The sequence below is a fragment of the Arachis hypogaea genome, chromosome 1, assembly GCF_003086295.3.
Source record: "Arachis hypogaea cultivar Tifrunner chromosome 1, arahy.Tifrunner.gnm2.J5K5, whole genome shotgun sequence".
Classification (NCBI taxonomy): domain Eukaryota; kingdom Viridiplantae; phylum Streptophyta; class Magnoliopsida; order Fabales; family Fabaceae; genus Arachis; species Arachis hypogaea.
The window spans coordinates 21,692,556-21,715,121 of record NC_092036.1 but is presented as its reverse complement, the minus strand read 5'-3'; the positions used below and the strand labels follow the sequence as shown (position 1 = coordinate 21,715,121).

Sequence of the window (22,566 nt, the reverse complement as noted above, 5' to 3'; positions counted from 1 at the left end):
CTGATAAAATAAAAGTAAAAAATAAAATTGTTTATTAACATGATCTTCCTGACCTAACTGATAGATATCTACAAGCTACAACAAGAAATTTTTTGTTAGTTGCCTAGGCAGTGTAATCGGAACCATTGATCATTTCTAATATTTAGATCTTTTTGAACAGTTGAGAAAAAGTAATATATTGCCCTTTTCTAATTCTTACATAGTTTTTCATCAGTTGTTGCATCCTACTATTTTTTTATCCCCATTCTTGCTTATTACCCATCTAGCCTAACAACTACAGATCCTATACAAGCAGGACGAATATTCAAGAGTTAATATCTCAATGCACCTGGCAAATAAGTAGGTTTTGGACATACTAAAAAAAACCATAGTCAAATAGTAACACTTTAAAATTACAAGCACAAAATAGTTAGAACTTTTTGTAAGAATATGCTATATATATTGAAGGAAACAGTTCATCACAGAAAACAGGAGAAAAGTTTCAGGCTTTTCAATTTTTAATCAGCATAGTAATAAAGAATCTCATTGATTTATCCTAATATTCTTACCTTATCCAAACAGTTCCCCATATAATATTTCAAAAGCCACAAATTCTAAAGTTTGAGAGAAAACACCACCAATTTCTGCAGAATAAATTTCTGCAAGGCCAAAAAAAATAAAATAAAAAGGAATTAAAAGAGGTATAGAGAACAATATCCAACTCAAATGAATGTATCACTTTATTGGTTGGCTTCGAACCGATGAGTTACTCATGAGCAACTAACACATTCTTTTCTTATTAAAGAAAAATCAAGACAAGTGGATATTGTTTGACATTTATGGCTTCAAATTTCGAAAATGCAAGTAATATGTTGAACATGTAGACTTTTAAAATGAAGACATTGTATGATGACCATTCAAAATAATATATTGTGGGAAAAATGAGGTCTTTAAAAAAAAAAAAAAGAAACTCTCACATCAATTGAATAAGCAGCCCCAAGCACAAAATTGATGAGAAGAGCCCAAAACAATGGCCATGAACCTATAATCCAACCAAGCCAAAAACTCTGTAAAAGAGAACAAAATGGTATTTATAATTGTAATATTTTTGCATGAAAGCAGTATTAGCATACATACCAATTTGATATAGTAATCATTCAAGCAAAACAATATTACATTCAAAGCAGAAATAGCAGAACAATATTAGGTAGTGCTGAATCCTTTTCTACTTCAATCATTAGTCCTCAACTGTTATACTCACCTAAAGAAACTCGAATATCCTTTAGGTTTGTAGAAATAACATTTATTAGATTGCATCAATATTGCACAGCTATGATGCTATTAGCATTAATTTTTCCTTGGGCACACTCATTGCTATTATATTTATTTGAGTATACAAACCTGATTGATAAAACTAATAGTTATTGAGCTATGAAAATTTGTATGAACTCGCACGAATATTTATAGTAACAAGTGGAACTTGACCCCTACTGACTTAAAGTTTATTTCACTAGTATGAAGGTACGGACATTTATTTGATCCTATTATTTTATCAAATTTTACTGCACACTATAACTAACTACTTAAATTTGTTTTCACTTTATAAAAATTACTATATCAAGTTTGATCTTTTCACAAAGATAGAAACCTTTTTTTATTAAAATGATCTAATAATGTGTACAGAAGAATATATATGTTCTTCAATTTGGCCAATATATTTTTAGAAAATTATTTACAAGAGTAAATTTTATGCACTATTTGTGTATGAGTTTTTTATACCAATATCCAATGATGAATTACCATCATCCTATTTACCAACCAAATTTTTAAGAAACTAAACCTTACAATATATTTGGCCTCTTCGAACTGAAAACTAACCATTTTGTCTTTTTCTTTTTAGGAAAAAAATATCAATGAAGTAAGAGAAGCTAATTATTAAAAAGGCAAAGTGGAAGTATTCATGGTTAAAAAAAGAGAAACACCAAAAAGGTAGTGTACCAATGCCTTCTATTTAGAAAAATTGGCAATGCTTATAAAATAAAGTGAAATATAAAGTGACTTACATTATCTACTGTAGAAGACTCTGGTTGTGAAGGGTCACATTGACCAACTGCACCTACATTAACCCCAGAGTTACCATGGTTGCCTATAAAAATGCACATTTGTCAGGTATTAGGAACAACTCTGTAAGAGAACCCAACCACAAAGGTAAGAACAATCTATAGTTGAAACCCCGTTTCCTAGAAGAGAAATTTGAGAGTTTTCCATCAAAGGTAAGAACACTCAAATCTAGTAGTAACATTTCTGCTAAGAACCAAACCAAAACCAAAACCATCGAATCCGAAAATCTTTTCTCCAAGAGTTCATCATCTTCTAAAACCACAACCACCGACACTACTGGCTTTAAGAAGCTCAATTCCACAAGCTCTACCTCCAACAAGCAGCTCAACTCCCCTACTATTCCCGCATCCACTTCCAAGTTCAAGAAGCTCAACTCCACATCAACATCAAAACAAAAATTAGAATCCAAGCTTAGTAAGAAAAAGCAACTAGAAAACAGAGGATATGAAAACCTAATAATGTATGGTTTTTAACAACTTAATAAGAAAATAAACATGTTTCGAGATCGGTAAATAACCTAAATTCAAAACCTAACTACTAAATAACCAATTAAAAACTTAAATTAACTAATAATTATACATCAAATTAATTATTACATAAAGATTAAAGAGGATTGAAGGAGTAAGAAACTAACTAAACAAGAGAACTGGAACTTACCAGGCCGTGGGACGAGCTGACAATGGAACCGATGAGAAGACGGCGGTGCAGGCGAGAAGACGACGGTGCGAGAGGATGAACCAGAGGCGAGACAATGCGAGCTGGAGTGAGAGTGAGAACATCGGATTGTGGTTTCGATTCACGAACCGTGAGATCGAATAGGCGGAACGAGAGATCAAAAAGGCGGAACGAGAGATCGAAGAGGAGGAGCGAGAGGTGGTTTCACAGTTTCGAGAGTGGGAGTGAGAAGACGCATGAAATTAGGGGAAAATGAAGAGAACACCCCTTTATATTTGGTAACGTTTGTATCTTAGTTTTATTTTTTTAAATAAAAATACTGTTTTCTAACACATTTATTTTACAAATGTTACTAAAAATATAATTTCATTAGTATAGCTAACATTTTAAAAAATGTTAGATAAAAAATGTTAGTAAAGATCTAAATTCTAGTAGTGGAAGTAGTCGCTAATTTGCTAGAAAATAATATGTAGTCAATTAGTTGCAATACTATCACAAATGTCATCGGAAATTCCTTTTAAACTAGTAACAAATCAATAGGTTTCTCACAAATATTTCAGTCACAATAGAGACTTTAAATTGTCACCATCATCAATAGCAAGTATGTCGCTAATTTTTTCAGAATATTAGTTAAAATATTAATTTTGTTGCTATACTAAAATAAATAGCATATTACTTTTTTATTTTAGTTATTGAACTAAAAGATTATAATGCATACAAATAAAATTAGTTCATCAAAATTATACATATTTAAAAAATTCAAACTCGACATATTTATTAAAATAAAAGTCTAATATATCATCTCCAACATATACACTTTACAAATAAAATACAAAAACAAGCTAAATTTAACAATATTAGTAACTATAAAAATTCATCCAATTAATTATTTTTTAACTAAGTAAACTACCAAAAATATAAGCTAACTTCTATAAAACCTAAAAATAAAACAAATTATCCAATCAATTATCTATCAAACAAATAAACTACCTAAATAAGCTAAGCTTAACAAAATGCATTAACATAAGCCATCTAATCAATATTATTGCCAGCAAAATCACTCTAATGGTCCTTTTCATTGACCCTACCTAAATTTGCATTATTTTCATGGGAGAATCTTGGAATCTTAGAGAGAGAGAGAGAGAGAGAGAGAGAGAGAGAGAGAGAGAGAGAGAGAGAGAGAGAGAGAGAGAGAGAGAGAGAGAGAGAGAGAGAGAGAGAGAGAGAGAGAGAGAGAGAGAGAGAGAGAGAGAGAGAGAGAGAGAGAGAGAGAGAGAGAGAGAGAGAGAGTAACTTACATTGTATAGCTTCATTTACAACACTAGGCAACACTGCATTTATAGCACTAAATAATGCTTCCTTAATAGCTTTAGTGATGTTCGCTTGTGAAACCGGTCTGACTGTAAAAACACCTGTATCTTCTAGTAGTGGCACGTCTCTATGATCACGGGCCAATATCTAGACTGCGGCCTAACCCATAAACTTGTCCTTTCTTGTTAGTTCCTACAACTTCTATCCACACATCAGGATCAGCTTCAGGTTGATCTATTGAATCTTCTCCATATTTTTGTAATATTGCCTCTCCATATAAGTTCTACTGCAGAAAAATAAAGACATATTATTAAGAAAATTAAAACTAAACTATATGACAAAATTAAAAACACTTACAATAATTTTCTTGGATACTTCAGAAACATATTTTTCACTTTTTTTCTTATGAACATCATCATATACTTCAAGGAAAGATATACGACGCTTCAATTTAGCTTTCTGTAACAATATTTATTAGAATATACTATTATAAATCATTTGAGATAGACAATATTTTTCTTTATACCTTTCTTCTCTTGTGTCGCCAAAACTAATAGACCATGCAGTGTGTAGTCTATGAGCAGGCATAGCAGCCCTATTTTTTTGACCAGCAACAGACTTGTTTTGCCACTTTGAATCTAACCAGTGATCAACTAAGCCATTCCAAACATCAACTTTCATTGCTTTAAGTCCATGAACCTTAATGTCAGAATGCTAGTAGAGTTTGCCTTCTTAAAACCTCTATCCCTTGCTCTTTTCAAAATATCAATGGTAGTATAGTTTGCCTTCTTAAAAGCTCTATCCTATGCTCTTTTTAAAATATCAAGATAACGGTTTTGCATTGTCTTATTCCAAACAGTTCTTGCCATAATCTTATCATAATATGATGCAAATTCATGTTTTCATAAATTTAAAGAGTGAAAGACTTAGCAACTACTCAAGCCAATTATTTGTAAAAATCGCATTGAAGCAACATTATAATCACTTACCATAAAACCTTTAAACAACTCGCCCTTCATGTTTGGACAATAATCCTGCCATCTTGGCGCTCGAGAAAGCATCCTACTTGACAAATCCTTCATGATGTTACAAGTTACCACTTATAAGCTAAAACCTAGAATTGGTCATATGGCAAATTTAATCTCCTCTGATGTCTTAATGCAAGCAATCCCAACAAGAGCTTCATATACCCAACAACAACTAGAATTGGTCATATGGCAAATTTAATCTCCTCTATACTCTCAGAATTTTACATCTAATCTCCTTCTAAACATACCCTAAATTATCGCTATTTTTAAATTTTAATGAACTAAAATAAAGCTAAAGTAGACTTTATTTTCTCGTACTTATATATATGTAATAACGGTCTAGAGCAAATCGATCTCTCTACTTTTGATCATGCATCTTTTTTCATTATAATAAATTTTTCTCACCAAACTAAACATTTAAAATGCATTATTTTCAACATAACAGGAGAAATATCACATAATACTTTTCTTATTATTTATTTTTCTATTTATTTCATAATGAAGGTTCTTGTTGGTCTAGAGAATGGGGGTTGACTCTATGGCCTTCTTTTGAACTTGATTAATTTTGTCTCAAACCAGAAAATGTAACTTAGTTTCTGTTTTGTCTGCGAGATGGATTATGCAGGAGACAATTTTATTTTGTCTCATAAATCTTGAAAAATAGAACCAGTACAAGAAAGAAGAAGATAACACAGCCATGTATCCTGGTTTAATTGCCTAGTGCAATGCAACCTACATCCAGTTTCCACCACAATAGCGGTAGAATTTTTACTATCATATCAAATATTACATAAACCAATTCCCTAGGATTCAACCTAATCCTATATGGGACAAATCAAACTTCTACATAAACTTGATTGACTAGGCAACTTTCTAGACTATCAACACACTAAGTACTTACCCAACTTAGCAACGGATACAACTTAGACGTCAAAAACAAAATAGAAATACATTCAAAGGAGATCTAAAATAAATTTTGGCTTTTCTCTCCAAGTATCTCTCTAAGCCTTTTCGGTCAATGGCTTTTTCTAAATGCCTCTCTTTTATGCCTTTTACTTCTGAATAGAAACAAAGAAAGACATAACATACAAACAAAATACTCATAGATAAACCATGAAGGAGATAGTGTTTAATAGCTTAAACTCTATATGCTGAACCCAGATTTTGAACTCTCAAATTTGGCTTTCTATCTTGGTGGAATGCTCCCTTTAGTGTAGGTGCAATTCTTTCAAAACTTCAAACTTGATTTGTGAGGTTTTACTCTTCTCCCTTTTCGAGTTCTCTCTCCTTAAGCAGAAATGAAGATGAATTCTCTTTTTGTATGAGCTCTATTTCCTCAACTAGGGCTTGTTCACTAGGTTAACTTCTTGAATCTTGAGCTAGCTAAAATTTCTCTTTCTTTTTCTTCCACCAGTCCAGAAAATCAAAGATTAGAAGTCAGTGTTAAGCACGACAACAGAGGGAAAAGCAGTAGCGATTAGCTTTCTCAAAGAGTTTGAAAAAATCCAAGCCCTTAATCTTGTGCTTTGTCCCCAAGTTTCATCATCAACCATTGATTTATAGTAGAGTAAGATAGCCACCACTTTCTTCAACTTACTCTAAATAGTGGTGCAAAGGGAAGGAAAAAACATCAAGCAATTGACTTGCATGTAAATAGAAATAAATTGCCTTTAACCTCTAATTGTATTTTGATTAGACATTGCTTCCTAGTTTTACTTTTCCTTCCTTCCACTATGGTGTTAGAATAAAAAAAGTGAATTTCTCTTTCTTGTCTAAGCATTGCCCGAAATGAACATTAGCAGAAGTTTAGGGTTGCTTTCGTTTTGCTTGAACGGTAGTGGGTTGGGTTATAGATTCAATTTCCTTCAGCAGCCTTGGAAATACTTGATCTTTCTAGTTGGGCTCCTTGGCTTCATTAATTGGGCTTTATTATGAATCATGGGTCTGCAACACTAAACAACTTCATCAAAACACACTTGGGTTATCAACCTAAATAACTATGTTTATCATTGCCCAAATGCTATTATTTGTTTGCTAAATTCAATAATCTTCTCCTTGATAATAAACATCATTAATCATGAAAATAAAGAGAATGAATTACAAAGTTTGGATTAGAAATTTTCCTTTGATGATACTATTTCAGATGTGATCAGCTCTCCTTTACTTTCATAAAAGTAGCTCCCCCTTAATGTGGGCTTTTCAACCAACAACTCTTATATCACATTGGCATACATGCCAAAAGTTATTGAGCACGATCAACTCAGCAACAAGTCAGAACAATTAAGCATCAATGTTTTTTAATCAAAACAGCATATGTTCTCAAGTCATAATAATTTATTTTCCAGCAAACAGAATATTATGAACAAAACAATTAATCATTAAAATATCAAATTCATCAGAGCATGAGAATCATCAAAAACATAAACAATTAATTATCAAAACATCTAACACAACAAATTTATCAAGTTAAGATAATAACTAAAGCATCCAAAACATGCAGTTTTTACATTTTTCACATTCAACAATTCAATTCATATTTAACTAGTCCCCCTTTTGTCATCAAGGGAGGAAAGTAAAACCAGTCTAGACCTGTAAGAGATGAATAAGTTAAAGACAGAATAGTAAAATAAGTTGCATATGTCTAGTTAGTTAGATACAGTCATCCAGAAAGTAATAAAATAGTGTCTAAAATCCAATAGTCACTTAAAAGTAAATGCAACAAAATTAAAATTCTTCATCATGAGACATCCTTAGGCATTCGAGCCTTCATCCTCAATGTCCAATGGCTTTTCTTAATCAGTGACCATAGTGTCATCTTCATGAATATTGTCCACATATTTCAGGAGAACCGCCACTCTATCTCTTGACTTGCGCAATGCATTTTCATTTCGAACGGCCATCTTTCTCTCTTGTTGGCTTGCGGAAATAAGGTGATCAGAGAGATTCACAAACTTCTGTAGAACATCCTTAACAACTCCATACAAAAGTGATTTATTTCCAGTAGAGTTAGATATCCTAGTGGTGGAAGGAAGAGGAATGTCATCAAGCTCTTTCTTATCATCATCAAAGGCCATTCTTTCAGATCGTGTAGGTATTTTCTTTTGTTGTTTCACTATACCACCCCCTTTTAGGTAAGAATTTTGATTTTCAAATGTCTTATTGGTTAGGTCAACACCAAAGAATTCAAAAATGCAGGTTAGAAACATGCCATAAGGAAGTGACACATTTTTATCACTCCTTATACAATCATACATATGCCTCATCATTAAATAAGTAAAAGAAATTTTAATTTTCATAATGATAGCATACAACACCATTGTGTCACAAAGTAAAAGCATTTGATATGAACTGCTTTAAGGGAGGATTTATGTGATTTACAATGCGATGAAGCTGTGCATAGACAGGACCTAGAGCCTTATGATTAGGAGTAAGACCATCAATGAGAGAGATATTTTCACAAACAGAGGCAAGGACTTCTTAGTAGGTAACACTTAAACCTTCATCTTATTTTCTTGAAGTATAAGCATTAACATCAACATCCGAGTATCCTAGGACATCACTAATAGTTTTGATGTTCAGATTTAACTCACATCCTTTGACATAAGAGTGAACATCTTCATCGTGATAGGTCATGTTGGCATAAAACTCACGGACAAGATCAGGATAAATAGGGATTTTGATTTTGAAAAGATGATTCCAGTCCAAAAAAGTTATGTTTTTCACAAAGGTAATACCTTTCTTTTCCAAAGCAAGTAAATCAGCAAGATACGTAGGGTACAAGGATTGGTGAACAAAAACTTGTCTATAAAACTCATAATTCATGGTAAAAGAGAAACAGTGACGGTTGAAGTAAAAATGAGAGGTAGCAAAATGAGATTTGAAAGCGAAAGGGTTAACATTTTAAGGTAGCAAAATGAGATTTGAAAGCGAAAGGGTCAAAAGTGCGAGAAGGTGAGGGAGAAGGAGATGGTGAATAGGAATGAGATGGAACGTGAGTGTGAGGTTGAGCACGAGAGCTTTTAGGGATTATGGGAAGTTAATGAGAGGACATGCCTCTACAAGTTGCAGTTTTCTTTCTCATTTTAATGACACAAGGAAGTTGCAATTTTTTCAAGAAAATTGAATGATGAGAATGAAAAATGAAGAGGCATGCAAGGTATATGAAGAATGATGGTTATGCAATTGTAACAAGTTAAAGTTTTCTTGGAAAAGTGGAAGTTCGAAACCCTATGAGTACTTGATTTGAAAAGATTTAACCTTTGGTTGAAAGAATTTTATTAAAATAAAATATTAAGTGTAGAAAAGACAAACGACATGAAAAAGGTTTTCAATGTATGACAAAATCAATGAGGCCACTTACACATAAGGACCACTTGATATCTAAAGAAAACACAAAGGATCACTTGATATCTAAAGAAAATGGTTGGCCCACTTGAAATCCAGTCAAAACTAAAGACCAGATACAATGTTCCATTGATGAAAGCTCTTCACTTGTCCAGAAATATCTCATCCTGCTCTGAGAGAAAAAAATTCAAACAACACATTGGCAAAGTTAAAACAAAAATTCAGAACTAAGTATGCCTAGATTTGTTCTTAATTTATAGAACCTATCTTCAGCCAAGGGTTTAATGAATATATCAGCCAATTGTTCCTATGATTTAAAAAATTGAATGTTTATGTTCCCTTTTTGAACATGTTCCTTTATTGAGTGAAATCTTACTTCAATATGTTTTGTTCTTGAGTGCATAACAATATTTTTGGAAATATTAATAGCACTCATGTTATCACACAACAAGAGAATATTATCTGAATTTAATTTGTAATCAACTAACTGAGTTTTCAACCATAATAATTGAGAACATCAAAATGAAGCAACAATATCAATATTATGTTATTATTTAGTTTTATTTGACAAAGGACAGTCACTTGATATTGGGCCTAAAAAATTGTAAAAGCTCGACTTTACTAATGTCATTTACATTAGTAATTTACCCAATTCTTATTTTAATTAAGTACCACCACTTGAGATAATTAATTGAGTTTTTACCAAGTCTAATTACCTTCCAAGATATTTAAAAATTAACCTCGCTGGCTCAGCGGTTTAAAATTGTGACATGCAGTACTTAATGTGCCACGTGTTACGACGCATGCATCATTCCCTTTGATTAAGTGACACTTGGTCACTAATCAAGTGATATAAAAAGCAAAAATTCTCTCTCTTTCCTCAAGAGCAGCCGAAGCATGCATGGGAGAAAATGGGAGGATTTTGTTGATTTTCAGACTTTCCGAGCTTGATTTCTTGAGATCCGTGACCCCTACAAAAATTCTAATCCAATAGAAGTGACCGTATCTTCCTCCTCTTCATGGTGACATGTGTTTTGTTCGGTAAAATCACGAAGTAGAGTTGCCCCTACCAAGAACTAGTTCGGCCGAACCAAAGGAGGGGAAGAACAAAGTTTTCGACGTTTTTGCTCTGTTTGACCGATCAGAAACCTCCTCCGGTATCTTGTATGTGTTTCGTGCTTCATAGAGATAGGGTTTGACTCTTTAATCAATTAAAATTATGAATTAATTGATATATATGGTTAGATTGTTGTTGTTGTTCAAATCTGTGATTGTTGGCTATTGAAATTTTAGCTGAATTACTGCTGGAATTGCTGTTGTGATTTCAGCCATGTTGAGGAATTAAGAACTGAGATGTTGTTGTTGAATAATTGATTGAAATATGAGTTATATAATAGTATGTAACCGAGTTTTGTCGGTCGAATTTTGATTTTGGATTAATTATAAGTAAGTGAATATTTTGAACGGAGGTTCCGAATAAAAAGGAGCAGAGGTGTGGCCTTTGAGAAATATTTAATGAATAAAAATCATTTCTTTATAAATATATGATTTTTATTGAAATTAATTGAGTTTGGATTTTGAAAAAAAATAATTGATTTGTAATAAAAGGTTTAAAGTGGAAGACGACTTTGGAAAAAATATGAATCTAATTAAACGAAAAAGGTTTTATCTTAAAAACGGAATAACTGGGCCCAATTTATTTATTTTAATAAAATTTTGGGTATTTGAAAATTAGTAACATATTATTTTTGAATAATTTAAAAAGTAACCTGTGAAGACTGTGTCTCTTTTATAAAAGTTTAGAGTTATTTAGAGTAATCTTAAATTATGTCAATTTAATTAAAGTAACTTGCAGAATATGCGATTTTTTCAAAGTTTAAGCATATTTATGTATTTTAGTTCAATGGGCATATTTTTTTTAAATATTTATATAATCTAAGCATAATTCTGAGATATTTGAAAAAGCAATTCTAAAGTTAAATCTTATGACTTGCTCTGTTTTGGTGATCATTTTAGAGAAATTGTTGAATCTTGGAAAACGAATTATTATATCTTGAAAGGTATTTGATTATGTGATGAGATAATTACATTTTAAAGTGCTACACCAATGACTCTTCTTGTCATCGATTTATCCGGCGATGCCGAAGAGAGCTACAAGCGCTATTTCCGAAGAGTATGACATATCATTTTAATCGTGAGAGCGGTACGGACACTATATCCCAATAGCGTGTGGGTACTATAACCCAAAAGTGTATCGGGCACTATACCCCGAAGTGATGGTAACGAGAGACATCGTTTGTAAGGATGTAATGTCGGGTGTGGGTCAAAAACTGACAAATGAGCTCATTACCTGTACTAGGACTAGACATGTATCATACTTATTTGTGCATATCTCTTGTGTCTTTTGAATTCATTCTTGTGGTTGTATGTTATGTTGCAATTTACTTTTGTTTGTTGTTTGCATATGTTCTTTTGTTGTGGTCGATTTGATCTGGGACACGTGGCCGTCATATAAAAGCAAATTAACTTGTTTCACCCTGACCCTACTGAGAACTCTCCAGTGTTTACCCCTATCTTCTTACCACCTTCAGATGGAAACGGGTGTCATCTTCTATGAACTCGAGCAGCCTTATGTGTACGAGGATCCTGTCCTTCACAGTTTCTATGTGATGGCCGCGGAGCCTCGATTCGTAAGTACATAGTTAAAGATCATTCCTTTTAGCACTTGTTAGCTTTACCTTTCTTTGATTCTCATGCACCGTATGCTTTTCCGCTGTCATGGTTACATCTCGATTCTATTCATTATCCTTTTGATCACATGCATGGAGGTCCTGTTCTAGCACAGCATGTTGGTTAGGCGGTGCCTCAGCCTGGCCCTATCGACGATGACTACATCCTTGAGTCTCCTCTAGTAGGTTTGGATATGTCGATAGAGTCTCTTTCTACTTGCTCCTCTGACCCTTTCACCATAGAGCCTACCGGGACTTCCGCCGCAGGTTCTGGTATGCCCTCAATAGTTGAGTAGATTTTTCCTAGTGGTACAGCTTCCGTAAGCGACCGCAGTGATGCTAGTCCCCAGAGTACACTAGAGGTTATCGTTATTTCTGACGACGAGGACATTGAGGAAATAGAGATTGTCGATTTGACTTCTGAGAATGATGAGGATCCCAAGATGGATACAGAGATCGTGGACTTGACTTCTGACAACGATTAGGTAGCGATATCAGCATCTTCTTTTAGTAGTGTTCCAGTTTAGTGTTTCTCTTGTTTTAGACTCTCACTTTTATTTTTTGAGAGATCAATTTAGAAGACTAGGCTAGTCTAGGTGTCAGATTAGGGGCTTTCTATATGGGCTAGACCCCGAAGATGTTTTGAGTTATATATATGTACATAACTGTGAGGGAGTAACTAACTTTTCATCTTTTGGGTACTGTATGTATATATATTATAGTATATTATCCTATTTGTGTATGTATCTGTTTATCTTTAGGTTGCGGAATCTCACGTTCCTTATTATTTGCAATTTTCTTTAAGAAAGATTTTTCTTAAAAATTGAGTTCCGTTAACCTGATTACATGCTTGATATTATTAATAACAGTGTCAGAGTAGTTTCAAGTTGGTAACATTCAATGTTTTGGCATGAGCATGCCATACTGAAAATTGGATCATTACACTTTGCACAAGTCTCTCGATCTTCATAAAGCAAATATTTTTTATCTTGTTATCATATAGTCAAACTTCTATAGAAAAGGGGTAAATGAAAAGTGTTAGAAAAAGATACTTTAAATGAGTAGTATGAAATTAAGAAGACAACATACATGTATTTGAATTGTTAATATTGATGTAAGAATACTCTTATCACAACCTTTTCCCATAGACATCTTCTTTAGTTCGTATATAATATCATCCGAGCAATAAGCCCAATGGTTCTGCCTCACATACTCTACTTTTCCCATATTATTTGATGTTAGCAAGGCCACAAACAGCCTCCTAATATAACAGGAAGAAGCCCATACACTTGCCTCTTTTAATGCATCAATAAATTCTTTGTCATCCTGTAAAAGTCTAAGCACATAGCAAGCCTCTTTGTACGTATTATGTACAATACCATCAACGGTTCTTATATCCTCAAATGAATTGCAACCTTTTTATAGATTTAGTAGCAACCTTAAATAATATTCTTCTCCATGTCCCTGAGGCATATGTGACAGTCGACCAATGACATGGCCCTGCTTCCATAATCTCCATTGATTCCTCTGTTTGTCCTAAACAAAGTAGGAAGGAAATTCAGCATAAGTAAGAGTCTGTGCAAACTTAGATTCTTTATTTGCAGCCATCCAACCTATAAACATGCTTACGTTTTGTTTAGCAGTCTGTACAACCTTATCAAGTGTATCACTATCTTGATATAGTACTAACTATTGACTAGAAGATGAAATAGAAGTCTAATGACGTTCGGTTCCTTGTACTAAATTTCAAAACCAAATATCTCTAAGCAGCTTAACAAGCAAAGATGTACCTACAATCATAATAACTTTATATCTCATCTACTTGTACAATTGAACTAGATCCGTCATCAACCTTGAAAAAAGACACTGTAACACGGTCGTTGCCCTTATGAACATACTTAAATAGATACTTAATGGCAGCCGACTGACAGGAGTACTCAACATTAATATGACAACCATATTTTGCTAGTAACTTTGGAATATAGGACACTATAAACCAATTGTCAAGACAAATATTTTTCTTCAAGATTATTTGATTATTGTCAGGTCTCATATATTTGAGAACTCTTGCTTCATCTATCATGGTTTTATCTCTTAGACTCATGGAGAAGAATTTGGAGCATTTTCCATTCACCATACATGGACACTTTGGATTAAGCACACCACATGGACCATGAACCATGAATCTCTCAACCAAAGAATATAGCATTGGGTTTTGAGACTGATCAGGTATATCTGCAGAGATATGAGAATCAATGACTTGTGAATTACGTGACTTTTCATCCAGATGTAAAAAGTGCAATATGTGGCAGTGTGGAAGTATCCTCTTCTGAAATTCGACGGTAGAAACTATTGAAACAAAACAAAAAAGACAGAAAAAGTGAAAATTCAATAAATTGTACCAAAAAATAAAAAGAAAAAAGTAAATGACATAGGGTCAAAAGAGCTTCGTCTCTCAACCTGGAGCACGTGGTGGCTAGCCACTGCTTCCTTTCAGGGAAACTCTCATCTCCAACAGTGGAAGTGCGACATTCACAATTCATTCAACAGCATATATGCATTTATACTTAGCCATAATCATGGCTCCGCCGTAACACGGCAATAATCTAGCCATCCGGCTCACGGTTAAATCCATAACCAGCCAATTCATTAACAGTTACAGCCCTTCGGCCCATGGCATAACAAGCACTTCCACCGCCATCCTCCGCATCTCGTATAATCATCTTTGATCCTTATTGATCATTCATTTTTCCCTTGCTTCACTCGCAAGCTACCAGATTCTACAGCCCCTTTTATCATAGCTAGGCATATCATAATGATTTATGACATTAGTGGTGAGATCGGAGGTTTCGAAGTATGAAATTTGGCTTTTAAAACTCAAAAATCAACTTTGGGATGAAAACAGGGCCACGCGTACGCGCACTCCACGCGCACGTGTGCATGGCCACAAAACTCATCGACGCGTATGCGTCATGCACACTAACACGTGGATTGAAAAATAGCCAAGTGACCCGCACGCGTCAGCCACGCGTACGTGTGGGTACTCCCGTGCCCCAGGCACAAATCTGGCACAGTTCTGGCACAACTCCCTGGAAAATGGCTGGACATTAGGTGCATCACATCGACGCGCCCGCGCACACCATGCGCACGCGTGGATGGCGCTTTCTAGAAGAACGGCGCGTACGTGCCAAGTACGCCTACGCGTGGGGGTCATTCTGCTAAAATTTTTCTAAGTTCAAAGCTGCAGAATTCACAAATTCAACCCCCAATCTTCCAACGGACATAACTTTCTCATTTTAAATCGTTTTTCACCTATTCTTCGAACGGCATGGACATCCCGGATCCAATTTCATTTATAAATGGATTTGGCACAAAACAGAGATCTGTAGTCCAAGTTATGTCCCACCAAAGTATGCCCAAAACCATGTTTTTCATACAAAACCATAAAATGCCATTTTCAAAACAAGCCATTTTCAACTCTTTTCAAAATCAATCAAAACATGCCAATTTCATCCCTTTTCTTTGAAATCAATCAAAATATATCAAATTCAACATCAAGCCTCCTCAACTCGCACATTGACACTTTACGACAATTCACAAAATTACCATCCCATCATTTTAACCCACTTCACCCAAGTGGCTCAAACTCAAACACATTGACATATCATATACTCTTCCTCATGCCAATTTTCAATAACACCAATTCCATTAAATCATCATTGTACACAATTAATATCATACTCACCATCAACATGGTTTCACCCACAATTCAACCATAATCAATCATCAAGCATATATCACAACATGCATATTTCTCAAACATCATACCATCAAGGCATCAATAATCATCATCACATATATGACCACATCATATATTTCAACCATTCAACAACATCAACAATTCAATGCCTATCTTAGGGCCTCTAGCCTAAGTATTTCCTACCACATTACATATTAGATACAGAAAACCGAGACCATACCTTAGCCGATTTCCAAAGCTCAACTGGAGCACTTCCAAACCACTTTTTCCTCAAGCTCTCAAGGCCTCAACACTTCCAAGAATAGATTTTTCACCACCAAATCCTTTTTCAAGCTTTTCAATATCACTAATCAAGCTCCAATATTCACACATACACAACCTAAGCCACAATCATCATACCCATACACAACATCTCAATACCCAAACATCATAGAACAACAAATTATACTAGGGTTGAGAATCTTACCATACCCAAGGTCCAAGGAGACAAGATTAACCTTCTCCTCCAAGAGAGTTGGGTCCTATAACATCAAAGAGTCCAAAATCTCAACATTTTTGCTCATGAACTCGAAATCAAAGCTGGAAATTCGAAGAGAAAAACGTGGCTTACCTCAAGATTAATTGTATGAGTTTTGTAGAGCTCTCTGCGATGAACGCGTGGCCGCAAACGGTGCAATAATTGGAGCTCTAGATCAAAAGTTATGGTGGTTTGAAGATCAAGGGAGAGATAGAACTTGAAAGAGTGTTCTTCCCCCCTCTCTTATAATTTAAGCGTGTTTGAGTGATAAGTGAGGAGAGAGAATGCTGAAAACTAGGGTTTTAGGGTTTAGTTATGTTGGGCCAAGGGCCCATTTTGGGTTCGGTTGGTCCGGTTTGGCCCGTTCGGTCCAATCTTGGTCCGAATTCTATAAAATTGGCACCGAAATTCTCGTCTCAATCTCCTCTATCACATTTAGCCATAAAAATCACATTTTAGGCTTTCTAAAATAAATTCTCATTTATGGGTTAATTAGCCGTTAATTAACTGGGTTTTACATTTTACCCACCTAATTGGGAATTTTGCCCACAAAATTCAAATGCAATTACCTGAGAATAAGTGCGGATAATCCGTTCGCATCTCCGACTCAAGTTCCCAAGTGTGTTCCTCAACACCGCCTCGACTCCATGCCACTTTGACTAATGAAACTTCTTTTCCACGCAACCGTTTGATACTAGTGTCATCAATTCTGACCAGAGCCACTGGAAGCGTCAGATCTTCTCTTAACTGACCCGATTCTAGTTCTAACATATGGCTAGCATCAGAAGTGTATTTCCGAAGCTGCGACATGTAAAACACGTCGTGCAAATTCGAAAGATGAGGTGGTAGAGCCATCCGATACGCCACCGGTCCAACCCTCTCCAGGATTTGAAATGGACCAATGTATCAAGGATTCAATTTCTTTGCTTTAATCGCCCTACCTACTCCCGTGGTTGGAGTAACCTTAAGGAAGACATGGTCTCCTTCCTCAAATTCCAAGGGCTTTCGCCTCTAATCGGCGTAACTCTTTTGACGACTCTATGCCGTAAGCATCCTATCTTGGATTTTCTTGACTTGTTCAGTGGTCTCAGCTATCATTTCCAGCCCCAACAAGCCTTTCTCTCCAGCTTCATACCAACATAGTGGAGATTGACATTTCCTCCCATACAAGGCCTCATACGGAGCCATTCCGATGCTCGCATGGTAACTATTATTATATGTAAACTCCACTAATGGCATATACCGATCCCAACTCGCCGGTTGGTCCAAAACACAAGCTCTCAACATATCCTCTAGTGTTTGGATCGTCCTCTCGGATTGACCATCTATTTGAGGATGGTAAGCCGTGCTCAAGCTTAGTCGGGTTCCAAAAGCTTTCTGAAATGCACCCCAAAACCTTGAAGTGAAACGAGGATCTTTATTAGAGATTATAGTAGCAGGCACACCATGAAGTCTCACAATCTCCTTTATGTATAACCGTGCTAGCTCCTCAAGGGTGTAAGTCATACGAATGGGTAAAAAGTGAGCTGACTTCGTCAGTCGGTCCACAATCACCCAGATAGCATCAAAACCAGCCCTAGTCCTTGGCAATCCTGTCACAAAGTCCATTGCAATACTTTCCCACTTCCAATGTGGAATCTCTAGAGGTTGCAACATCCCGGCAGGTGTTTGATGTTCAATCTTTACCTTTTGACAAGTTAAGCACCTTGAAACATATTCCGCCACATCATTTTTCATACCCGGCCACCAAAACATCGCTTTTAAATCATGGTACATCTTAGTACTTCCTGGGTGAATGGAGAATCCACTTTTGTGTGCCTCCTTTAAGATATCCTGCCTCAAAGTGCCAACATACCGCACAATGATTCTACCCTTGAATCTCCATAACCCATCTTTTTCTTCCGACACTCTCCACTGTTTTCCTTGCTCAATGACCGGTAACACCTTCGACAATGCGCCATCATTTTCATGAGCCTTTAGGAGTTCGGACTTAAAATCACTTGAGATTTCTAATCGGCTCAAACACAAAGTTCCGGATACTTCTCGAGCACCAATTTTCAGACTCTCGAATCCCTTGAGTAACTTCTCCTCTTGAAGCATCATCCAAGCTGCATATAACGACTTCCGACTTAATGCATCCACCACTACGTTCGTCAATCCAAAAGACATCATAGTGTATTCGTAATGACCGTAACGAGTCCTGAAAGCAGTCTTAGGGATATCCTCACCCCTCACCCTTATCTGGTGATAATCGGATCGCACATCAATCTTGGAGAAAACTCCAGCTCTTTGTAACTGATCCATGAGATCATCAATTCTCGGCAATGGGTACGTATTCTTTATTGTGACCTTGTTCAGCTGCCTGTAGTCCACACAGAGTCGCATACTCCCATCTTTCTTCTTTACCAGTAGCACTGGCGCACCCCACGGAGAGACACTTGGTCGTATAAAATTCTTACCTAATAAATCCTCTAATTGAGACTTTAGCTCGTCCATCTCTAACGGTGACATCCTATAAGGAGCACTTGAGATTGGTCCCGCCCCAGGCACCAATTCAATAGCAAACTCAACCTCTTGGTTAGGTGGAAACTCATCAATATCATTGGGAAACACTTCCGGAAACTCACATACAATCAGAATCTGCTCCAACCTTTGATCATCACCCGAAACACCCGCGGTTAACAACAGGATACCCTGACATTCGGTTCCGGAACAGTTTACCATTATCGAATTCAAGTAATAATTATTCACCACGACTGGCCCTTCTGTATCTTCCGGCATAAAGTACACCGACTTTGTAGAACAATCAAGCAGGACATGGTTCTCAGATAACCAGTCCATTCCCAAGATAAGATCAAGACCGATCATCGGTAAGCAGATTAAATTATGGACAAAATCACGCTGCTTGAACCTAAATGAAACATTTGGGCATCCTAGCCTAGTTACCATGGCTTTATGGGTAGCATTATACACTTTTAGGTCATAACCTAAGGTTACAATCTTCAATCTTAACTCATGGGCTTTCTCAAATGCAATGAATGAATGCGATGTTCCCGAATCAAATAAAGCATTTAAAGTTTGACCAGCCATTTCACAGTTACCTCGAATGAGTGTCTCGGATCCCTCGGCACATATAGCTGAGGTGGTGATCACCCGACCAGTCTGTTGTGCTTTCCCAGCACCTTGTTTCTGCTTCTCCGGACAGCTTGCGGCTTTATGCCCTGCCTTTCCACAATTGTAGTACAAACCCCATCCGGCCTTGCATGGTGCTCCCGGATGGTGACTCCCACACCTAGTACAAGCTTGATCATTCTGAGGCTGCTTCCCAAACCTTTTCCCTTGGTAGTTGTTGTTGTTGGGCCTCCTGGAAGAGCCTTCCCTCTTGAAGGGCAAACCTCTAGGTGTAAAGCTCTTCCCTTGGTTTTGTGGGAATGAACCTTTGTGACTCCCTCTCTCAGCAGCTGCCTTCTTCACACACTCCTCAGCAACTTTGTACTTGTTCACCAACTCGGAGAAAGTTCTAATCTACATTGGTCCTACTGAACTGAAGATATCACTCCGGAGTTCTCCTTCATACTTAACACACTTCCATTCCTCATATTCCACCGGAGTCCCTTGACACATATGAGAGAACCTGAGCAGCTCTTCAAACTTGTCAGTATACTCAGATACGGACATGATACCCTGTTTCAGCTGCAGTAACTCAAGTTCCTTAGCCGTCCTGGCAGAAGTCGGAAAGTACTTCTTATAGAACTCCTCTTGGAAGACATTCCAGGTGATATAGTCATCACCCTGCTGCAGAAGACATCGGATACCTTGCCACCAATGCGACGCTTCACCGGTGAGCATATAGGTAGCAAACTCGACACGCTGTCCGTCAGGTACCACTTGTGCTTGCAGTGCTCGCTCTATAGCCTGAAACCATGTATCGGCTTTAGTCGGGCTAGTAGTTCCCTTGAACTTGGGTGGATTAACCTTCAAGAAGTTTGCCAGTGTCATCGGGCCCTAAGCTCCACCTCTATCATTGTCATGGTTGTTCATCTGTTGGCCAAGAGCCTCAGTAGTGGCTTGCATAGCAGCAGCCATATTCTCCAACGCCGTCATAAAGTTCACCGGGTCATTAGGGTTAATCTCCGGCGCACGAACATTAGTACGACCTCTACCACGGCCTCTACCGCGTCCACGAGGCGCCATCTGGTCCCTATACACACCCAACAATCGATATTAAGTTGATCAGTCTCAATATCGGAAATCTAGTGCTTCAAAGTCCCAAATGCATGCTCATGAACGTTTATGCCAATTATATCAAGCAGATATACTAATAGCACATAACACACATACAGAGAATGCACAGAAGCATAGTCAGTCTGTCCCTCAGGCTCTACAGGAACGAACTACTCTGATACCATAATGTAACACCCTACCATACAGAGTCTTATGCTTAAGTCATAATTCAGAGATGGCAAGGTATTATGACCTCTAAATTATAAAAATTTAGTACATATAGTAGTATGAATGATTGATTATAACTAGGAGCCTTTGTATAAAAAAAGGGGTAAACCAAAAAAATCGCAACTCAAAAGCGCAACACACCGATCGATAACGTAACGAACAAGGATAAGGCAACACAAGATTATAAATATACAAGGGAGTGTCAAAAATAGGAATATCAAGACTCAAAATCCGGTTGCGAAGATAACCGGTCCGAGCATAGCAATATATACATATGATAAAATAAGGAAAACCCCAAAGGAAATCCAAAGGGACACAAATACAGAAAACTATTCTCCAAAATCTCCTATAAGAGAAGTCATCATAGTTTGTATTATTCAATGGAGATAAAAGTATCTAAGCAAAACATATAAACCAAAACAGAGTCCCGAGAATAAAGGATCTTCGCTAATCCAGAAGTCTCCAGTATGCCTCAGCGAGAAGCCTCACGTCCTGCATCTGAAAACCACAAAATCCACATGGGTGAGAACCAGAGGTTCCCAGCATGGTAACAGCTTCCACATATATAATACATAATAATAGAGGAAAGCCAAAGGCAATCTTAGAACTCCCTCCAGATAATTCAAGCTTATAAACACGCTAAACCATAAAGAGCATCTGACTAAAGATTCTTCAGTCTAACTAATACTTCCCTTTCCAATTCCTTTAGACCTCCCAACCACCAGCAGGAGTATAATATAGCAAACACATTTATTTCAAACAAGAGATATACAAATAGGAACAGATAAGGCATTTAGACAATTAGCAAGTAATATGCAGTCAAATAAGCAGTCTCAAATAAATCACATAGTAAGCATATGATGAATGCCTGTCCCTAATGGCTGATGATATCATCTGTCGGTTATAGAGCCAACCCGACAAGTCCTTGTAGCTAACCATTGGACTGTCCCTCTGTCGCGCATCCCTAACTCGAGTTATACTCATCATAAACTTGATCATAATCATGATCTATATCCATCACCTTCACTGGTGAATATTTACGGGGGTGAGCTCATCCGGGGCTTTCACAGTGCCCGGCTACCCTTACGACATAGGGTCAAAAGAGTTTCGAGTATCAACCTGGAGCACGTGGTGGCTAGCCACTGCTTCCTTCCAGGGAAACTCTCATCTCCAACAGTGGAAGTGCGACATTCACAATTCATTCAACAGCATATATGCATTTATACTTAGCCATAATCATGGCTCCGCCGTAACACGGCAATAATCTAGCCATCCGCCTCACGGTTAAATCCATAACCAGCCAATTCATTAACAATTACGGCCCTTCGGCCCATGACATAACAAGTACTTCCACCGCCATCCTCCGCATCTCGCATAATCATCTTTGATCCGTATTGATCATTCATTTTTCCCTTACTTCACTCACAAGCTACCAGATTATATAGCCCTATTTATCATAGCTAGGCATATCATAATGATTTAAGACATAAGTGGTGAGATCGGAGGCTTCGAAGTATGAAATTTGGCTTTTAAAACTCAAAAATCAACTTTGGGATGAAGACAGGGCCACGCGTACGCGCACTCCACGCGCACGCGTGGATGGCCACAAAACTCATCGGTGCGTATGCGTCATGCACGCTAACGCGTGGA

General features: G+C 36.6%; 1 protein-coding gene across 1 annotated transcript; it reads right to left on the bottom strand.

Moving 5' to 3' along the window:
• Nucleotides 1-13,994: 13,994 nt before the first annotated feature.
• On the bottom strand, nucleotides 13,995-20,142 carry LOC140180961 (uncharacterized). Its single transcript, XM_072222883.1, has 3 exons — nucleotides 20,099-20,142; nucleotides 19,860-19,984; nucleotides 13,995-14,536 (listed from the first exon to the last, which is right to left on the bottom strand). Exons 1-3 carry the CDS (start codon nucleotides 20,140-20,142, stop codon nucleotides 13,995-13,997), a joined length of 711 nt encoding a protein of 236 aa, XP_072078984.1.
• Nucleotides 20,143-22,566: the final 2,424 nt, after the last annotated feature.

Bases quoted from the DNA above. Each gene is read 5' to 3' on its own strand.
- LOC140180961 (XM_072222883.1), bottom strand. From the start codon at position 20,142: ATGTCCGTATCTGAGTATACTGACAAGTTTGAAGAGCTGCTCAG. The intron at 19,985-20,098 runs GTTCTCTCATAT...AATGTAGATTAG, and splicing joins AAGTTTGAAGAGCTGCTCAG to AACTTTCTCCGAGTTGGTGA. The intron at 14,537-19,859 runs GTTTGCCCTTCA...TTGTTTCAATAG, and splicing joins GAAGAGCTTTACACCTAGAG to TTTCTACCGTCGAATTTCAG.